General features: G+C 39.3%; 1 protein-coding gene across 3 annotated transcripts; it reads right to left on the bottom strand.

Annotated features, from left to right (window-relative positions):
- Window positions 1–2,226: 2,226 nt before the first annotated feature.
- LOC120425368 (adiponectin receptor protein) lies at window positions 2,227–13,191 on the bottom strand. Of its 3 annotated transcripts, none has more exons than XM_039589876.2 (5): window positions 13,057–13,191; window positions 3,913–4,687; window positions 3,653–3,840; window positions 3,397–3,590; window positions 2,227–3,335 (listed from the first exon to the last, which is right to left on the bottom strand). In XM_039589876.2, exons 2-5 carry the CDS (start codon window positions 4,683–4,685, stop codon window positions 3,198–3,200), a joined length of 1,293 nt encoding a protein of 430 aa, XP_039445810.1. In that variant the 5' UTR covers window positions 4,686–4,687; window positions 13,057–13,191; the 3' UTR covers window positions 2,227–3,197. The 3 variants fall into 3 exon arrangements, with proteins under 3 accessions (XP_039445810.1, XP_052562015.1, XP_039445811.1); XM_052706055.1 differs by lacking the exon at window positions 13,057–13,191 and adding an exon at window positions 12,544–12,700; XM_039589877.1 differs by lacking the exon at window positions 13,057–13,191 and adding an exon at window positions 5,922–6,061.
- Between the last annotated feature and the right edge of the window lie 1,440 nt (window positions 13,192–14,631).

Genomic DNA, 14,631 nt, shown 5'->3' with positions numbered 1-14,631 from the left:
TCTCCGCTCTCTTCTCTTTTTCTCTCTCGCGCTAGCCAGGGTCGGACTCATCCGCGAAACATGACAGCCGAGCACGTTTCGAAAAAGTTGACTTAGTTTTAGGTTGGTTTTACACAATTCTTTCAACCTCAACTACATGTGCACTCAAATTTAAAGCCCGACCATGATTATTTTCAAAAACATTTTTGCTGAAAAAGTAAAATGCATACAATTGTAATGAAAGGTTGTACCCAGTCAGATCAATTCGAATTCTGAACGGAATCTATTTAGATTCCGTTTCAAACGTAACTACCGGTTCCACGTTTGAACCAGAATCTAACTAGATTCCGTCTTAGAATTCGAATTGAAATACCCAGGCAATGTCGTACTGCCTCTTTCAAAAGATGCTTCAGAAATTAATACTGATGCCTGCATAAAAGTTGCAACAATATTAGAAAAAAAGGCGCTTGAGCATTGACAAAACTATTTACCTGAAGCTCGACAATAAGTAACATAGTTCAAACTATAAAAATGCTTATCTGCCCCTTTTCCGTGTTGTTCCCGCAGATATGTTTCAGTAAACTGAGTGAACAAAGGTATTTTAGCATTTGATCGAATAGCATAAAAACGAATTCGAACCATTCGAACACGGAATCGGTTGTTGCGCTTGAAACGGGATACGTAAACGATTCGAATTGAATTCCGTTTCAGAATTCCGATTGAGTTGACTGGGTGATCGAGTTCGAGCTGTCGATCAGTCAAAAAAAAAACACAGAAGTCGCATGATAAAAAACTTTTGCTAGAAAATTATAGCAAATCTGATGCAAAAAAACCTACTTTGAATGTGTTGGCAAATTTCTGACTAGAAAGCCTTATTCCCAGTGAGAAAAAAGAGCCAAATCGAACAAACACTCTTCCAAGTTGGAACGCACCCAGCAAGAATTTTGGCAGCGAGCCTCAAGTCGATTTGGCTCGATCTCGAGCCTAAATCGACTAAAATATTGTTTATTGTTCATAACTCCCCTGACAGACGGACCGGGCCGACAACGGCCCGAAAACCACCCGACGGCTCGACAAAACGGCCCAAATTCCGACGGTTTGTCCGACGGAATTCGGGCCCTTTTCGTGCGTATATGCAACACTTTGTCCGAAATCGACGTTGACGGCCCGTCGTCGGGCCGTTTTCGTGTGACTTTATTATTTAGAATGTCCTGCGATTGTCGGACACCCAAGTTTCAAATTTTTGTGTTGATTAAACTAAAACAAACTCTTTTTTATCGCATTTTATGTTTTTATTTGTTTTATTCTATTATTTTATGATCCGTACAAGGAAACGATTATAATCCGAAGGTTGCACAAAACCTGTAGAAAGGATTTTTGTTAGCAAATGATAAGGGAAACAAAAAAAAGTTACTTTAATTAACCTTTTTAATTTGATCATTTCGCTAATCCAGAAAGTTCCTGTATTTGCAACCATGGGCACTTAAACATCGAGCCCGTCGCTCAATAGCACATCTTCCAGTGCGATTTGGAGCAGATTTGAGCGTTTAAAAATGAATTCTAATTTTACCTCACTAAGCAAACTTACTGGATTTGGAAAAACTGATTTGTCATCAAATTGCGTAGCCTACTAGTACCAACACGAACTGCAGATGTCACCTTTGACATTCGATCAAATGCACGACAAACGCTCAAAAATGGCAGGACAAGATCGATTTCGAGTAGATAACGCTTCGAATCGCACGACCGCCGGACAGGGTCATTTCTGAGTTAACGCAGTTTTGACGAGTTGTCGGGTTATTTTCACTCAGATTCCCTTAAAAAAAATAAACAAAAATTATCTTATTTTAAAATGTATTTGATAAAATGTCCGCAAATTTAATTTTGAAGCAGTTTTATTTGAAATATTTTTAGAAAATAAAGAAAATTTAAAGATTTACTAAAAATTAAATGTGCAGAATAGAAGGGCTTTTTAGGGTTATTTTGAAGCTTTTTTTCCTTCAGTAGATTTACTCGATTCATTAAGCACCCGCAAACTCTGTTCCCAACTTTGAATTAATCAGCTGTTGAAAGGTAGTCCACATCTCAGCTAAGTATAGTAACTCCACACAAGTAATGCTTATATAACGAAATAAATGAAATGAAAGAAGGGCTTGGTTTCATGCACTGCAAAAGAAAAAAAAAATCAAATTTTGATAAGGAGTTTTCTTTTTATATTTTTCATTACAAGGAAACCAAAAAGTAATATATATTTCATAGCTCATACGTTTTTTTTATTGTTTTGTAATATTTCTGCCGGGTATGTATTGTGAATAAATTATAGTTTTTTTTACACTTGTCATCCCATGCAATTGCAATGTGTTTTCCACCACATTTATGAACTATATTTATTTCATTAGTTTATAATAATTATAGTTTTTTTCTTCTTTTTGTTATTTTGTAACGTGTCTGTGTGTGTGTTTTGTTTTTATTTAAACCTTATACTTTGCGGCTTGCTTCATACACTATAAAGAACAAACAAAAAATAATAACAAAGTGAAATAGAGGAATCTAAAAAATGGGGACGTATTAAAGCATTTGGGTGTGATGAAGGATTCATACTGCTGCTTACGGGGTAAGGTTTGGTAAGATTCTTCCGGATTTTGTAAGGGTTAACTTCTAGGTTTTTTTTTCTGTTTAGTGTCTCTACACATTCACACGCGGACATTGATGAATCAATTTTATTTCATGCTATAGATTTATGAGACGAATTAAAATATGAATTTGATTATTTTTTTTGCTTTGATTCACTACACTCTACCAGTTGTAATAAAAAATCTGCAAAAAACACTCGCGCTCCCGTTAATGGTTTTCGCCTTCGCACCCGGTTCCAAAAAGCTCGTCACAATAGGGCTTTTGCTGCTTTGATCCCCCAAACAAAAAGAAACCGAAAACAAATCTCTCTTTCCTGATCGACAAACGGGTCACGCGGAAGAAATCATTCGGATGAACCTAAACTAATACAATTGATAGAATCAATCTACAAATCCTCCATATTTCTGTTCTCTAACTAATGGTTGCGCTAAATTAGAAGGGAAAAGGGAGGAGGCCAACGCAAAAAGAAACGGGGGAGGGGAATTTTCATCGCTCAACAATTTGTTCCGTTCCTCGTCCAGGACGTGTCGTCGTCGTCGTCGACACCCTTTCACCTAGTGGTACTCGTTGTGAGACGAAGGGCCTCAAAAACTGATGGCCGGATGCTGCGGAATGTCACACTCGCCCACCGTTACCCGGTACATCGCCATCTCACTGATTCCGTGGTAGTGCACGAAGGCGGCCACCAGCACCAGCACGTGGAAAATTTGATGCGATTGGAACTGAAAAAGAGTTTTGTTTTACTGTTTGAGAAACGACAGACAAGAAAGAAACTATACTTACCCAGATATCACACTTGCCGGGGAACCATCTCTCCGGTACTCGCAGCGCGTAGAACAGCGCACCCAGGATGTACAGCAGGCCCATCAGAATCAGCCAACCCAAGCTGGCCTGGGAAACTTTGCTGATCCAACCCTCCATCAGGACGTAGTGAATGGCCGGAATGATGCCGGACAGGCCGAAGCTCATGAAGACACCTGCAGGTGATGGACAAGTATCAAGATACGAGAAATTACCCAGCGCGAAATTTGGAACCAACCCGCTCGCAATGGTCTCAGGTTCGGCTGGGAGAACTTGTCCCACAGGGAGGTGATGATCGACGTGATGCCCAGGACGATGACCACCGTAAGGTAGATCATTTTGTGCTTGTAGTGACAGTAGAAACCGTAGTACAGCCAAGGAACGAACGAACCCATGATGAGCAGCGCGATTCCGCAGTAGTCCAATCTGGGGTATCACAAAACATGAATGAAAGGGCTCGATGTCAGGCCGATTGAAGAGCTGTGAACGAATACTCACTTTGAAAACAGCTTGCCGACCATCTCCGAGTGGCAGCAGAGCGTGTGGAACGCAAACGAGAAGCCCAAACACACGATGGCCCCGATGAAGAAGGACAGGAAGATGAGCTTCTCTTGGAACTGGATTTCGAACGAGGGTCGCGTCAGGAAGTAAATGGCCACTCCGATGAACATTACGCAGCCGAGCAGGTGCGTCCAGATGTTGCCGGTTTCGGTGTGGATGCGAAAGATGGACTTGAAGCAGGCGCTGAAAGACGGCAGCGGAGGCCGGTGGCCCTTGTGGAGGAAGTCGTTGTCCTGGAGCCAGGCCGGAAGGTTCTTAAAGTGACACACCTTCCACGACGCTTCCCACACCTTCCGGACGAACTCTTCGGCCTGTTCGGCGGCATTGTGCGCCAACGCTCCGAGGTCGATCTCGTCCGACAGGACGCCGGCCTTGAGCACTTCTGTCATTTCGGCCTCGAGCAGCTGGGTGTCTTCGGGGGTCGACGGCAGCGGACAACCGACTCCGTCGTCTTCCTCCTCCTCCAGCTCGTCATCGTCGTCGAGCAGGTCAATGTCCTCTGACGCTAGCGAGTCTTCCTCCTCCGGTGACCACACGCGCCGCTTTCGGAGCTGGTAGTCCGGCTCGACGACGTTCAAAATGTCGTCGTCATCATCCGGCGTCGTTGCCGACGATGATCCGTTGTCCTTTAACCGTAGACTCGCCGGAACAATAATGCCGGCGTTCGATGGGCCCTGCAGCGGGGCGTTCAGCTCGTAACGTGACGTCATTTCTGAGGAAAGAAGGTGTCATTCAGTTATTCGATCGCGTCACGCGAGTTGGTCATGGAAAAGTTGCAATTTCATAATGGCAATCTTCAAATTGAATGATGCGCTCCAAGCGATAACAAGATGCGACTCGACCTTCTCTTTGTTCCTTTGCCTGTTTTACAATCTGGGAACTTCTACATTTGGTCGACCAAAAATGCGTTCGAAATTTTCTTACTGGGAATGTTAAAATGTCAAAACGATTACACTTTGCAATGATACTACCCAAAACAAAGGTTGTGTTAACACAAAAGTGAGTAATTTTGATTCTACACGAAATTTAAACGAAATTTCTAATTCTCACTTCTACGTTTGTAAAGTGAGCTCACTTTTTTTACGCCATTTATTTGTCGCAGCTTGTGCGTCCATCATCGTCAACGGCGCTAATCAATTTGTTTTGCCTCTGCATAAAGAAAAAAAAAGTGTCGCACGTAACTCGACAAAGCTTCGCGGCAACCAAAGCCGCGAGCTATGCCTCGGTAATCTTTTGACGTGAAGGTTGCTGCGATTATGGCAACTCAACTGTCAGATCGTGCCATAATAACGGGTCTTTCGTCTACACGTTAATGCAAAACCACTTTTTAACAGTGAACTTGAGAGTTTCTCCTTATGGAAAATTTATGGCACTTACCAGCGAGCTCGCTTGTTTGTATTGGACTTGCATGAATAATTTAGTGGCTCCCCGGCTCTCCACCTGTTGGGCTGCTTGCCATTGATTTCGTATGAACGAGCTTGGAGCTTGGGCTGTGACGGGATCGATAAAATTACTGCTATCTATCGCACATGTTCATCGAGTGAGCCTCCGAGGTCGTCATATTTAATTCATGGCACATGGGGATTATTGCGGACAATTACTTCCGATTTAATGGCAAAGGTTGCTGACACACGCTATAAAAATGGACTCTAGGGCAACTAAACTAACGCGAAAAACTGTGCCAGTGAAATCGCAATGTTCAACCCGACGACCTTCGATTGCTAGCAGCAAAGCTGCACTCGTCATGCATCAAACTGTAAATCGACTTTGACAGTTGCCGCCATTATGGCAAACTGACATTCGTTAAAAACATATTGAAAGTTTTGCCAAGCCATTTGAAAATCTCTGATTGAACCCTGATCTAATCATAGTCCTAGACCTTGAGCTTTATTGCACTCAATCGAAGCAAGCTTTAATCCAGAACAGTATAATCATCGATAAATTACCGGGCTTGTCACCTGTGCGTGCGTGCCTTGTCACAATCACCGACGTGTTCAGTGCTGAAAAATTAATGGGTCCATTCTTCGCCGCTTTCCTCTTCCAATCCTAATTATTCAAACGGTCGTATGTAATTTTTCTATTTAAAAACAAACTTCACCCATCATCCCACCCGATAGCACTGTCACTTGCAAAAGGGACACGAGACCTCATGGCCTACTGATTATTGCCCAACCGGTTGGTTTGGCCTCTGCACGCGGCCTGCTTCGATGCATCGCATCGAAAATGTGCATTATTATTATGTGAATGTGTGCACATGTTGGCGACTGTGGTCGCTTTTGGGGCAAACGACGACGACGGTGTACTGCGGCAATTTTGTCCCACAACCACAAAGCGAACCAGGTTTTCCAGATGTACCTAACCTATATCGGAAGGGCTAAGCGCTGCTGTAAGAACGGCTTAGAGAGAGAGAAAGAGTCACGTGGCCCAGCCGGGCTTCTGATTGACGACCTTCTAGCGCTGCACAGTGTGCTAGAAATAATCACTCTTTGCTGCTATAATATACGGTCTAAGAGTGTTAGATTAAAGCGGGTATGAGATTACAAGTTCCGATTCGAGCGAACGGGTTTGTCAAAACAGACATTGTACTCATTGCAATCAGCCGGGAGTAAAAATAAAGTGATAAAGGGGGATCAAGTAACATTAGAGCGTTGACACACTGAAATTCCCCTATGGAAAAGTCCGACGGTCAGTGGTTAGAGGATTTAGCGGCTCAAAACCTTTAAAAATATAGAGATAATGCAGTTTGCAAACCTTTCACTGGATAATCTCAGTGCAACGTGCAAATAACAAAGGAACCTGTCAAATTTGTCATAATGGCGTCCGTCAAGTAGCGTCGTTATGGCTTCCACTCACTGACAGTAATTTATTACCCATTTTTGGGTAATCGGGGTTTTCAAACGGATTGCGTACGCTCTAATTAAGTCAGACTCATGGCCTATCTACAATCACTTAGCTTAGAACATCTAAGTAAAGTAGTTACTTAGGAAAGTCTGCAACTTACGTTCGTCATCCACAATCAACTTAGAAAACTTGCTGGGCTGATATACGTTGCTATGCAGTTGTTTGTTTACCTTTGATATGGAAACGTCAACTTACCGTAGATTTTGAAATTTTCCAAACCAAACGTCAGTTTCTAATTTGATTACTTTTCCATTGTAGAAACTCAGATTCATTTCCATTGATTCAAATTCCTAAGCTAAGTGAAATTTTCTAAGCTAAGTGATTGTAGATAGGCCATCACTCGAAACGTCCAAGCTTCCAAAAATAGTCGTTTGCATCTCTTTGAGCGACAGCTAATGACGCCGGAGGGAAAGCACCAAACGCCCTTGGTCTAAAAATACCCTTTTCCATTAGGTTAGCTGTGCGGTGGCGTTACATTGATTGCCTTTTTTGCATAATTGCTACTCAATCATTGAGCGCCCAACGGACCCGATAAAAATCGAACCATAAAGCTCGGTATAAAAATACCCTTCCGCTTAGCAAAGCAGCAGCTTTGTTTTTGTTGACATCTCACCGATGGAATCGGGAAATAAAATAAAAACAAACTGTTTTCTTTCCCTTCCGCACAGAAATAGAACGCGCGCGCGATAAAATGGTGCGCCGTCAGTCAGAGTGCATGACTTCAAAAACCGAAAAAATGCGGTTGACGTGCTAAATTGAGGCCTTTGCACGAATCTCAAGCGCACCACCGACAAGTCGGTCGTAATAACAAATGATGATGGAGGAGCTAAAGGTCAACTGCCCCGTTTGATTGTCATTGCTTATTGACGCGGCTTGTCAGGTCACGAAAGCGAAAAACTTCTACGATCGTTACGGGACGCCCACCTGTCAAAACTGACACATGTAACGTAGTACAAGCTGTCAAACTTTGAATTTCGCTTCAATTTGCGTAACTAACTGGACAAAAAAGGGGGACTACTACGATGACAAACAAAGTTTGTTTTTTCTAATGTACGATATCGACGAAACAACACCAACGCTACGCGTTGCTGATCGCAGTATGCGAGTGGAAATTCCTACTTCATTACCATACAGTCGTTGTTTTGTCTTTCCTAGTCGGTAGAGTAATTTGAAAATGTGTTCGTTTCTTTAAAAAAAACTTAAATAAGAATAACTTCCATTCAACAGAAAGAAAAGATGTTTTTAATTATTTTTCCAACAATTGTACAATAATTTGCAAATTACTCCATTTACATACAGAGTTGAAACGGTAAACAAATCACCCCAGCGAGAGTGTGACAACTCTTGCGACGCGCACGTTTTCTTGGTTTTATTTTGTGTGTGTCTTGATTGGCGCGTGATGAGCTTTAACTGTTCTTTTATTTATTTATAAAAAAACGTGTCCAAACATGCTACGAGAATGCTCTCGTTTGTATGTAACGTTACACAAGAGGTCAAACATAACTGGTTCAAGGACAAATGTTTGAAAATATGTTTTTCTTGTTTTGTTAATAATAATGCTAATTTCTGAGTTATTTTAAATTCGATATCGTCTAAACTTCTTAACCTAAGTTACTCATTCTCAGTTTTTTTTATACAAATAAGGCTATCTAGCCGAAACGAGTAACTTTGTGGAACCGTGCTATGGGAAAAACAAACAGCTGTCACTTCAAACTCCCATTTTTTTTTCAACCTTTTGTTGACTCAATGTCAGGCTATGTTTTAGCAAATGATTAGTGCGCTGACCACGGGGACGCGCTGTCTTGTTTTTGCATGCTTATTTTCATTTCTTTTGTGTCGCTGTTTGTGTGCATGGGGTGATTGGTTATTATAATTGAATAATGACATCATAAGTGCAGTGCTTCTGGGAACGCGCAGTCCTGTTTTTTCGCGATAATTTTCGTCGTAAATGATCGTAAAAATTTATTCCAACTGGCAGTTTTAGTATTAACTCATCAAACTATCGATTTTATGAAGAGTAAAGCGTCATTTATTTACTATTTTTGAAATTTGCTCGCGTTATCTAAATTGTAAAAACAGTAAAAATATACTGATAAGTCCAGCCCATAGCAATACTGCTCGGCTGGCACGCGTTCGATAAAAAAAAACTTTTTAAATAATCAATTATCTATCTTTCCGCAGCCGGCTGCCTAAGATTTAAAATTTTCAACCGATAAACAAAATGCTCATGGTCACATCACTGCCACTCGTGAATCCTGACCTCATACCCATCTACTAACCCCCTCAAAACTCATGTGATACTTTGTCGGAGATGCAGTCGATTGGGCGGTCTCTATCACTCAAGTATCGGACTAACATTCCCATCCACTTCCCCGTGACCCTACCACTGGTCGTGGCCGGCGCCGGTATTGATCAGCATGATAGGGGCCTTTGAGAAGTTGCGAAGCGAGGAAAGATAGCTCCCACTTATCTTCCACGGCTCGTGGATGTAACTTCTGGAGGTCCTGTTCAATAACGGAGTAGCAACTGCGGGTGGGCACCTATGCTTATGCTTATGCTTTTGTTGACTCAATGTCAGGCTATGTTTTAGCAAATGTCGATCTGACCATAATGAAACTGTGAAAATTAGGTTTAATTCACTAATACAAACAAAACTGTGTGGAAAACAAACCGATGCCCCGCTTAGACTGTGTTCGCAGTATTTTTTATCGTTAGAAAACCTTATAATTTTTTTGAGTAGGTTCGGTTTTACCGAAATCTGAATAAAAATTACTCAATTACGTCTCAAATTTCCTGTTCACTCGTATGGCTTTCTGGGCGCAGTGAAAAAATATATAAAATCGATAAAATTTGGTCAAACGGTCATTTTGATCGAGTTTCACAATAGGGTTGGGAAAAAAAGCCTGCGGTTTCGCTACCTTTTTCCAAGTAAGTAAGCATCAACATTTCCCGTGCTCCAAATCCTTATTCCTACCCCGGTGAATGGTGGAGATGGGAGCGGCCGGAAATGGATGGCTTTCGTGGTGTCCTGTGCTGGTAGAATTGGTTTTAATTCCCTTTAATCAATATCTAAGCAACCTGTGCTGGACAATCATCATTTATATATGACGAAATCCAGTCTGCAACCCACTAAGATCACCATCTCCATGCGAATGCGAATGCAGTGAAAAAATATATAATAGAATAAAGTTTAATAAAGTTAATAAAGCATCTGGCAACACTGTCAAAAGTTAAGAACACTTAAATTCGTGAAATTCGAGCCAAACATTTCATTAGGGCACAAAACCAAAAACCACGATTCGAGAAAATCGCTTGCAAAAAGTGGACAACTTGTTTCAATTACTATTTAAAAAAGAAGCGTGACTGATGGCATTTTTTACTGATGATTCGGGTTCGGTGGTGTAGTGGTAGCCTCTCACCCCAGCAGGCCTGGGTTCAATCTCAGACGGACCCGGTGGCATTTTTCGAGCCGAGATCACGCCTTCTTTCGGATGGGGAAGTAAAACGTCGGTGTCACCTCACATAACCTTCGGACGCCTAGAAATTAACAGAAACTTGCCACAAAAGACCCGGGGGCCATAATGGGCCCTTTCTAAATGCAATTTCGAAGAGAACTGAAAGGGCACTAAAGCGCTGTCACCCGATTGTTGATTTTAATGATGTTTATGGGCCCTTTTGTTTAGTTAAAAGCGGAATCTTCAAAAGTGTACTGAACGAAGTATTTTTCTGCAGAAATCCTTGGTGAAAAGTAAACCAAACTTTGTTTTGAAGTGAATTAGTGTTAAGAAATGTTCACTATATAATACAAAAAGTTCCTCAACTACGTAAAACAAAAGGGCACATTTGAACATTTTTGGTTTGGAGTAAACATTGTTATGTGCCCTATTCATTTTTCGATTTTTTTCAATAGGAAATTGTTTGCAATCAATCTGATTCTTGGAGGGCCAGTAGGGAGTGTACTGCTGAATGGAATAGTGGAATAATCCCGAATGTTTACGTTTTGGTTTTGTGCCCTAATGAAATGTTTGGCTCAGATTTATAGTCGGGTGCTGTAAATTTGGTTGAGAAATATTTTGGGAATCCTTTCATTGTTGGATAGATGTAGGAAATTTTGGAAACTGGAAATTTGGTTTATTGGGTCTTTGCAAATAAAAAAAACTCCAGAAATGCAGATTCGCCCTATTAAAATGTTGTCGAATTTATCGTAAAATTTTGAAATCTGGAAAAAGTTTTATGATTTTTTGTTGAACATTTAAAACCACTGATTAAATTAAAATTTTGTTCATCACTGGTAGGTACAGGGTTGTTACGGGAAAGTCGAAAAAAAAATCCGCGTCAAATCCGCGCCGACCGAAACCTCAATCCGCGCGAAATCCGCGCCATATAAAAAAAAATTGGACCAACATTCAAGAAATATTATTTCCAAAGAAAAAAACTAATACATAAAGTATTTTATTAAAAATATGAAACTCGTTCTATATTTGAAGGAATGAAAGCAAAAAATCCTTTTAAAAAATTCCTCAAGAGACATCAAGAAAAGTGTCAAAAAAAAAATCTTTTTGCAAATCAGAGGGACACTTCAATAACTTTGACCAATATAAACAAAATAGAAAATTATAAACCAATATAAACAAAATGTAAAAATCTCATAAATGAAAATAAACATCAAAAATATAAGCTCAAAAAAACTAAATCTAAAATTTTAATATGATTAAATATTAGATTTCGAGATTCTAAAAATTCAAAATCTATGAATTTTAATACAGATTATATTCCAAATTCCTCACTAAAATTTTATTCCGAAAAAAATTGCATTTCCAATATTTGAAATATTTTCTTCTGAAAATTTAAGAATTTAAGAACTTAAGAATTGAAGAATTTAAGAATTTAAGAATTGAAGGATTGAAGAATTCAAGAATTCAATAATTTAAGAATTTAAGAATTTAAGATTTAAGAATTTAAGAATTCAAGAATTTAAGAAATTAAGAATTTAAGAATTTAAGAATTTAAGAATTTAATAATTTAATAATTTAAGAATTTAAGAATTCAAGAGTTTTAGAATTTAAGAATTCAAGAATTCAAGAATTTAAGAATTTAAGAATTTAAGAATTTAAGAATTTAAGAATTTAAGTTTTTAAGAATTTAAGAATTTAAGAATTTAAGAATTTAAGAAATTAAGAATTTAAGAATTTAAGAATTTAATAATTTAAGAATTTAAGAATTTAAGAATTTAAGAATTTAAGAATTAAAGAATTAAAGAATTAAAGAATTAAAGAATTAAAGAATTAAAGAATTTATGAATTTAAAAATTTAAGAATTTAAGAATTTATGTATTTAAGAATTTAAGATTATTTTTTTTACGTAATCGAAGTTTTGAGTGTAGTTTTTATAGCTTCGAACTGAGAAATCAGTGGATGTTATTGAAGGTTCTTTTAGCATCTTAAAAAATCAAAATATTGCATTTGAATTATTTGATGTTAAGATTAAAATAATTTGGACACAAACAAATAATTTAAAAGTTCGAATAAGAGGCATAACTCATTTTATCTGCGCTTTGTCCGGACTCGGCCGATTGCGTGTATGCATTATTCTCTTCTAATCTTCATTTTCCCCCCATTCACCTCATATTAAATCGCCTGGATTCGACTGTAATCAATTATCATTTACCTTCCGACTTGTTCTTTTTTTTGCGTTGCGTTGTGCCGATCTGCTGTTGCCGTGGAGAACCTCAATCCAGGTGTTCCACGTTCCAGCGATTGCACAAGAGTCTTCTCTTTTCTTGTTTTCTCTTCTTCAAGCGAATAAACTTACAAAAACATCAAAATTTCTTATGCTAATTCCAGGCTCTTCGAAATGACCTGCTTTCTTCGCGATCTTCGGTCGCTAACTTCTTGGAAACTGTTAAGATTTTTCTCTCTTTGTGTGTGCGTTGTGCCGAGGGGAGCTTCTGCCCTCGTCAACCGACGTGGAGCAGAGTCCAAAGGTCGATTTCGCCCCAAGCTTTTTTTCCTTCTACGATTTTGCCTTATTATTTTCTACGCAATCGAACAAACTCAACCCCGGAAGCCATTCCAAAAGGGTGGAAAATTTTCCCTTTTCGCAATCTCCGTGTGCGTGTGTGTTACGTGACGACGTTCCGGGGAACCACTTTTTTCCGAACACTCTTGAAAATGCACTTACTTCCTGGTGGTTTTACTTCTTCAGCCAACGAAAATAATATTCCTTTTCCTGGCGCGTTGGTGGGGCCCTTCAAACTGTCAGGCCCAAATATCCAGCACCGTGGGGGGAATGATGAAACTGGCTGCTTCACTGAGTTGCTGCTGCTGCTGCTGCTGGTCACCACACACCGAGACGGAGAAAAATCGATCGAAGACTGAAAAGCCCGTTCCGCGATGACGACGACGACTGCTGGGCGCAGAAAAAAAACACAAAAGAGTTTGACATCCGTCAAAACTGACAGTGCGCAGGGTTGAGCATGGATGGGATGATGACAAAGATCTGGGGCAAAATGGTCAGGCTGAATCGAGAAATTGGGTTCTACACCCTTACCAAAAATCATGATTTTTTGAGTTCCAAATCCCACTTTTCATACGATTTTTTGAGTTCAGGTACTACAACCATAAAAATGGTTATATGGGTTGAACTGAAAAAATCGTATGAAAAGTGGGATTTGGAACTCAAAAAATCATGATTTTTGGTAAGGGTGTAAATCCCTGTGCAGCCCTGTGTCAATTTTTATGTACAACGGTAAAAAACACGATTAAAAACCATTTCTAATCACTTTTTTTTCATTTTAATGCAAATTATTTTTTTGACAAGACAACATTTTTTCGATGGATCAACTATGGTCCCCTTGGAACGAGCTGTCAAGTAGGAGCTTTTCTGTCAAGAAGGGCCGCGAGGTTAATTTTTCAAAATTGATTTAAAAATCCATTTTCAACTCTTTGTGATCGTACAAAGATCATTGTACTCAGAAAAGTAAGCTTTATCGCTGTAAACAATAATATCAGCAATCTAAACTTCATTTTAGGACCCAATTAAAAGTAAAAAATGGAGTTAAACTCTCTGTCAAGCTTCTGTGAAGTTTACCATGACAGTTGCGAAAGTTTTACTCCATGTTACCGGCTCACATCTCTCTTTTTAATTTCTCGATAAAATCTAGATTACCGAGGTTAAAATCAGGATTACCCCTCAAAAAGGGTACTATCTACCCTTTATCTGTCAACACAAGGTAAACAATCCCTTTTACAGGGATACTTCCTACCTTTTTTAGAACCCTGATTTTTTTTTGAAATTAAATATGTCTTTATTGAACTTTCTTATAATAATGACATTTCATTTACATTCTATGTGGTATGGCTAAAGGCTCTTCATCTTTGTTATATTTTTTGTTTTATTATTAACTGTTCACATTCATTTATTTACTTCAAATTGTTTTACATTTTTGCATTGAATCGAATACATTTGGGTAAAAAAGAAAAAAGAAAACAATTTAACAACTCATCCTAACTTAAAACTAAAAAAGTAAATTCATTGAAATGTTCAAAATCATTAGAACGAGTAAACTACGAGCTGTATTCCAAGATAAATCCTCCAAGCGTTCTTACTTGTTCCGCACGAGTTTTGCAACTACGCAGTGTTGTTGTCATCTCGATGAAAATGTTCAGAAGTTCTTGTGGTGAAAACAGGTCACTACTGCCTTCATCCGTTGATGTTGGTTGGTTTTCCCTCGGTTGCTGACTGAAGCCAGGAGGT

This window comes from Culex pipiens, chromosome 1, assembly GCF_016801865.2.
Source record: "Culex pipiens pallens isolate TS chromosome 1, TS_CPP_V2, whole genome shotgun sequence".
In the NCBI taxonomy this organism is placed as follows: Eukaryota; Metazoa; Arthropoda; class Insecta; order Diptera; family Culicidae; genus Culex; species Culex pipiens.
This window is presented reverse-complemented; position numbering and strand designations above follow the sequence as displayed.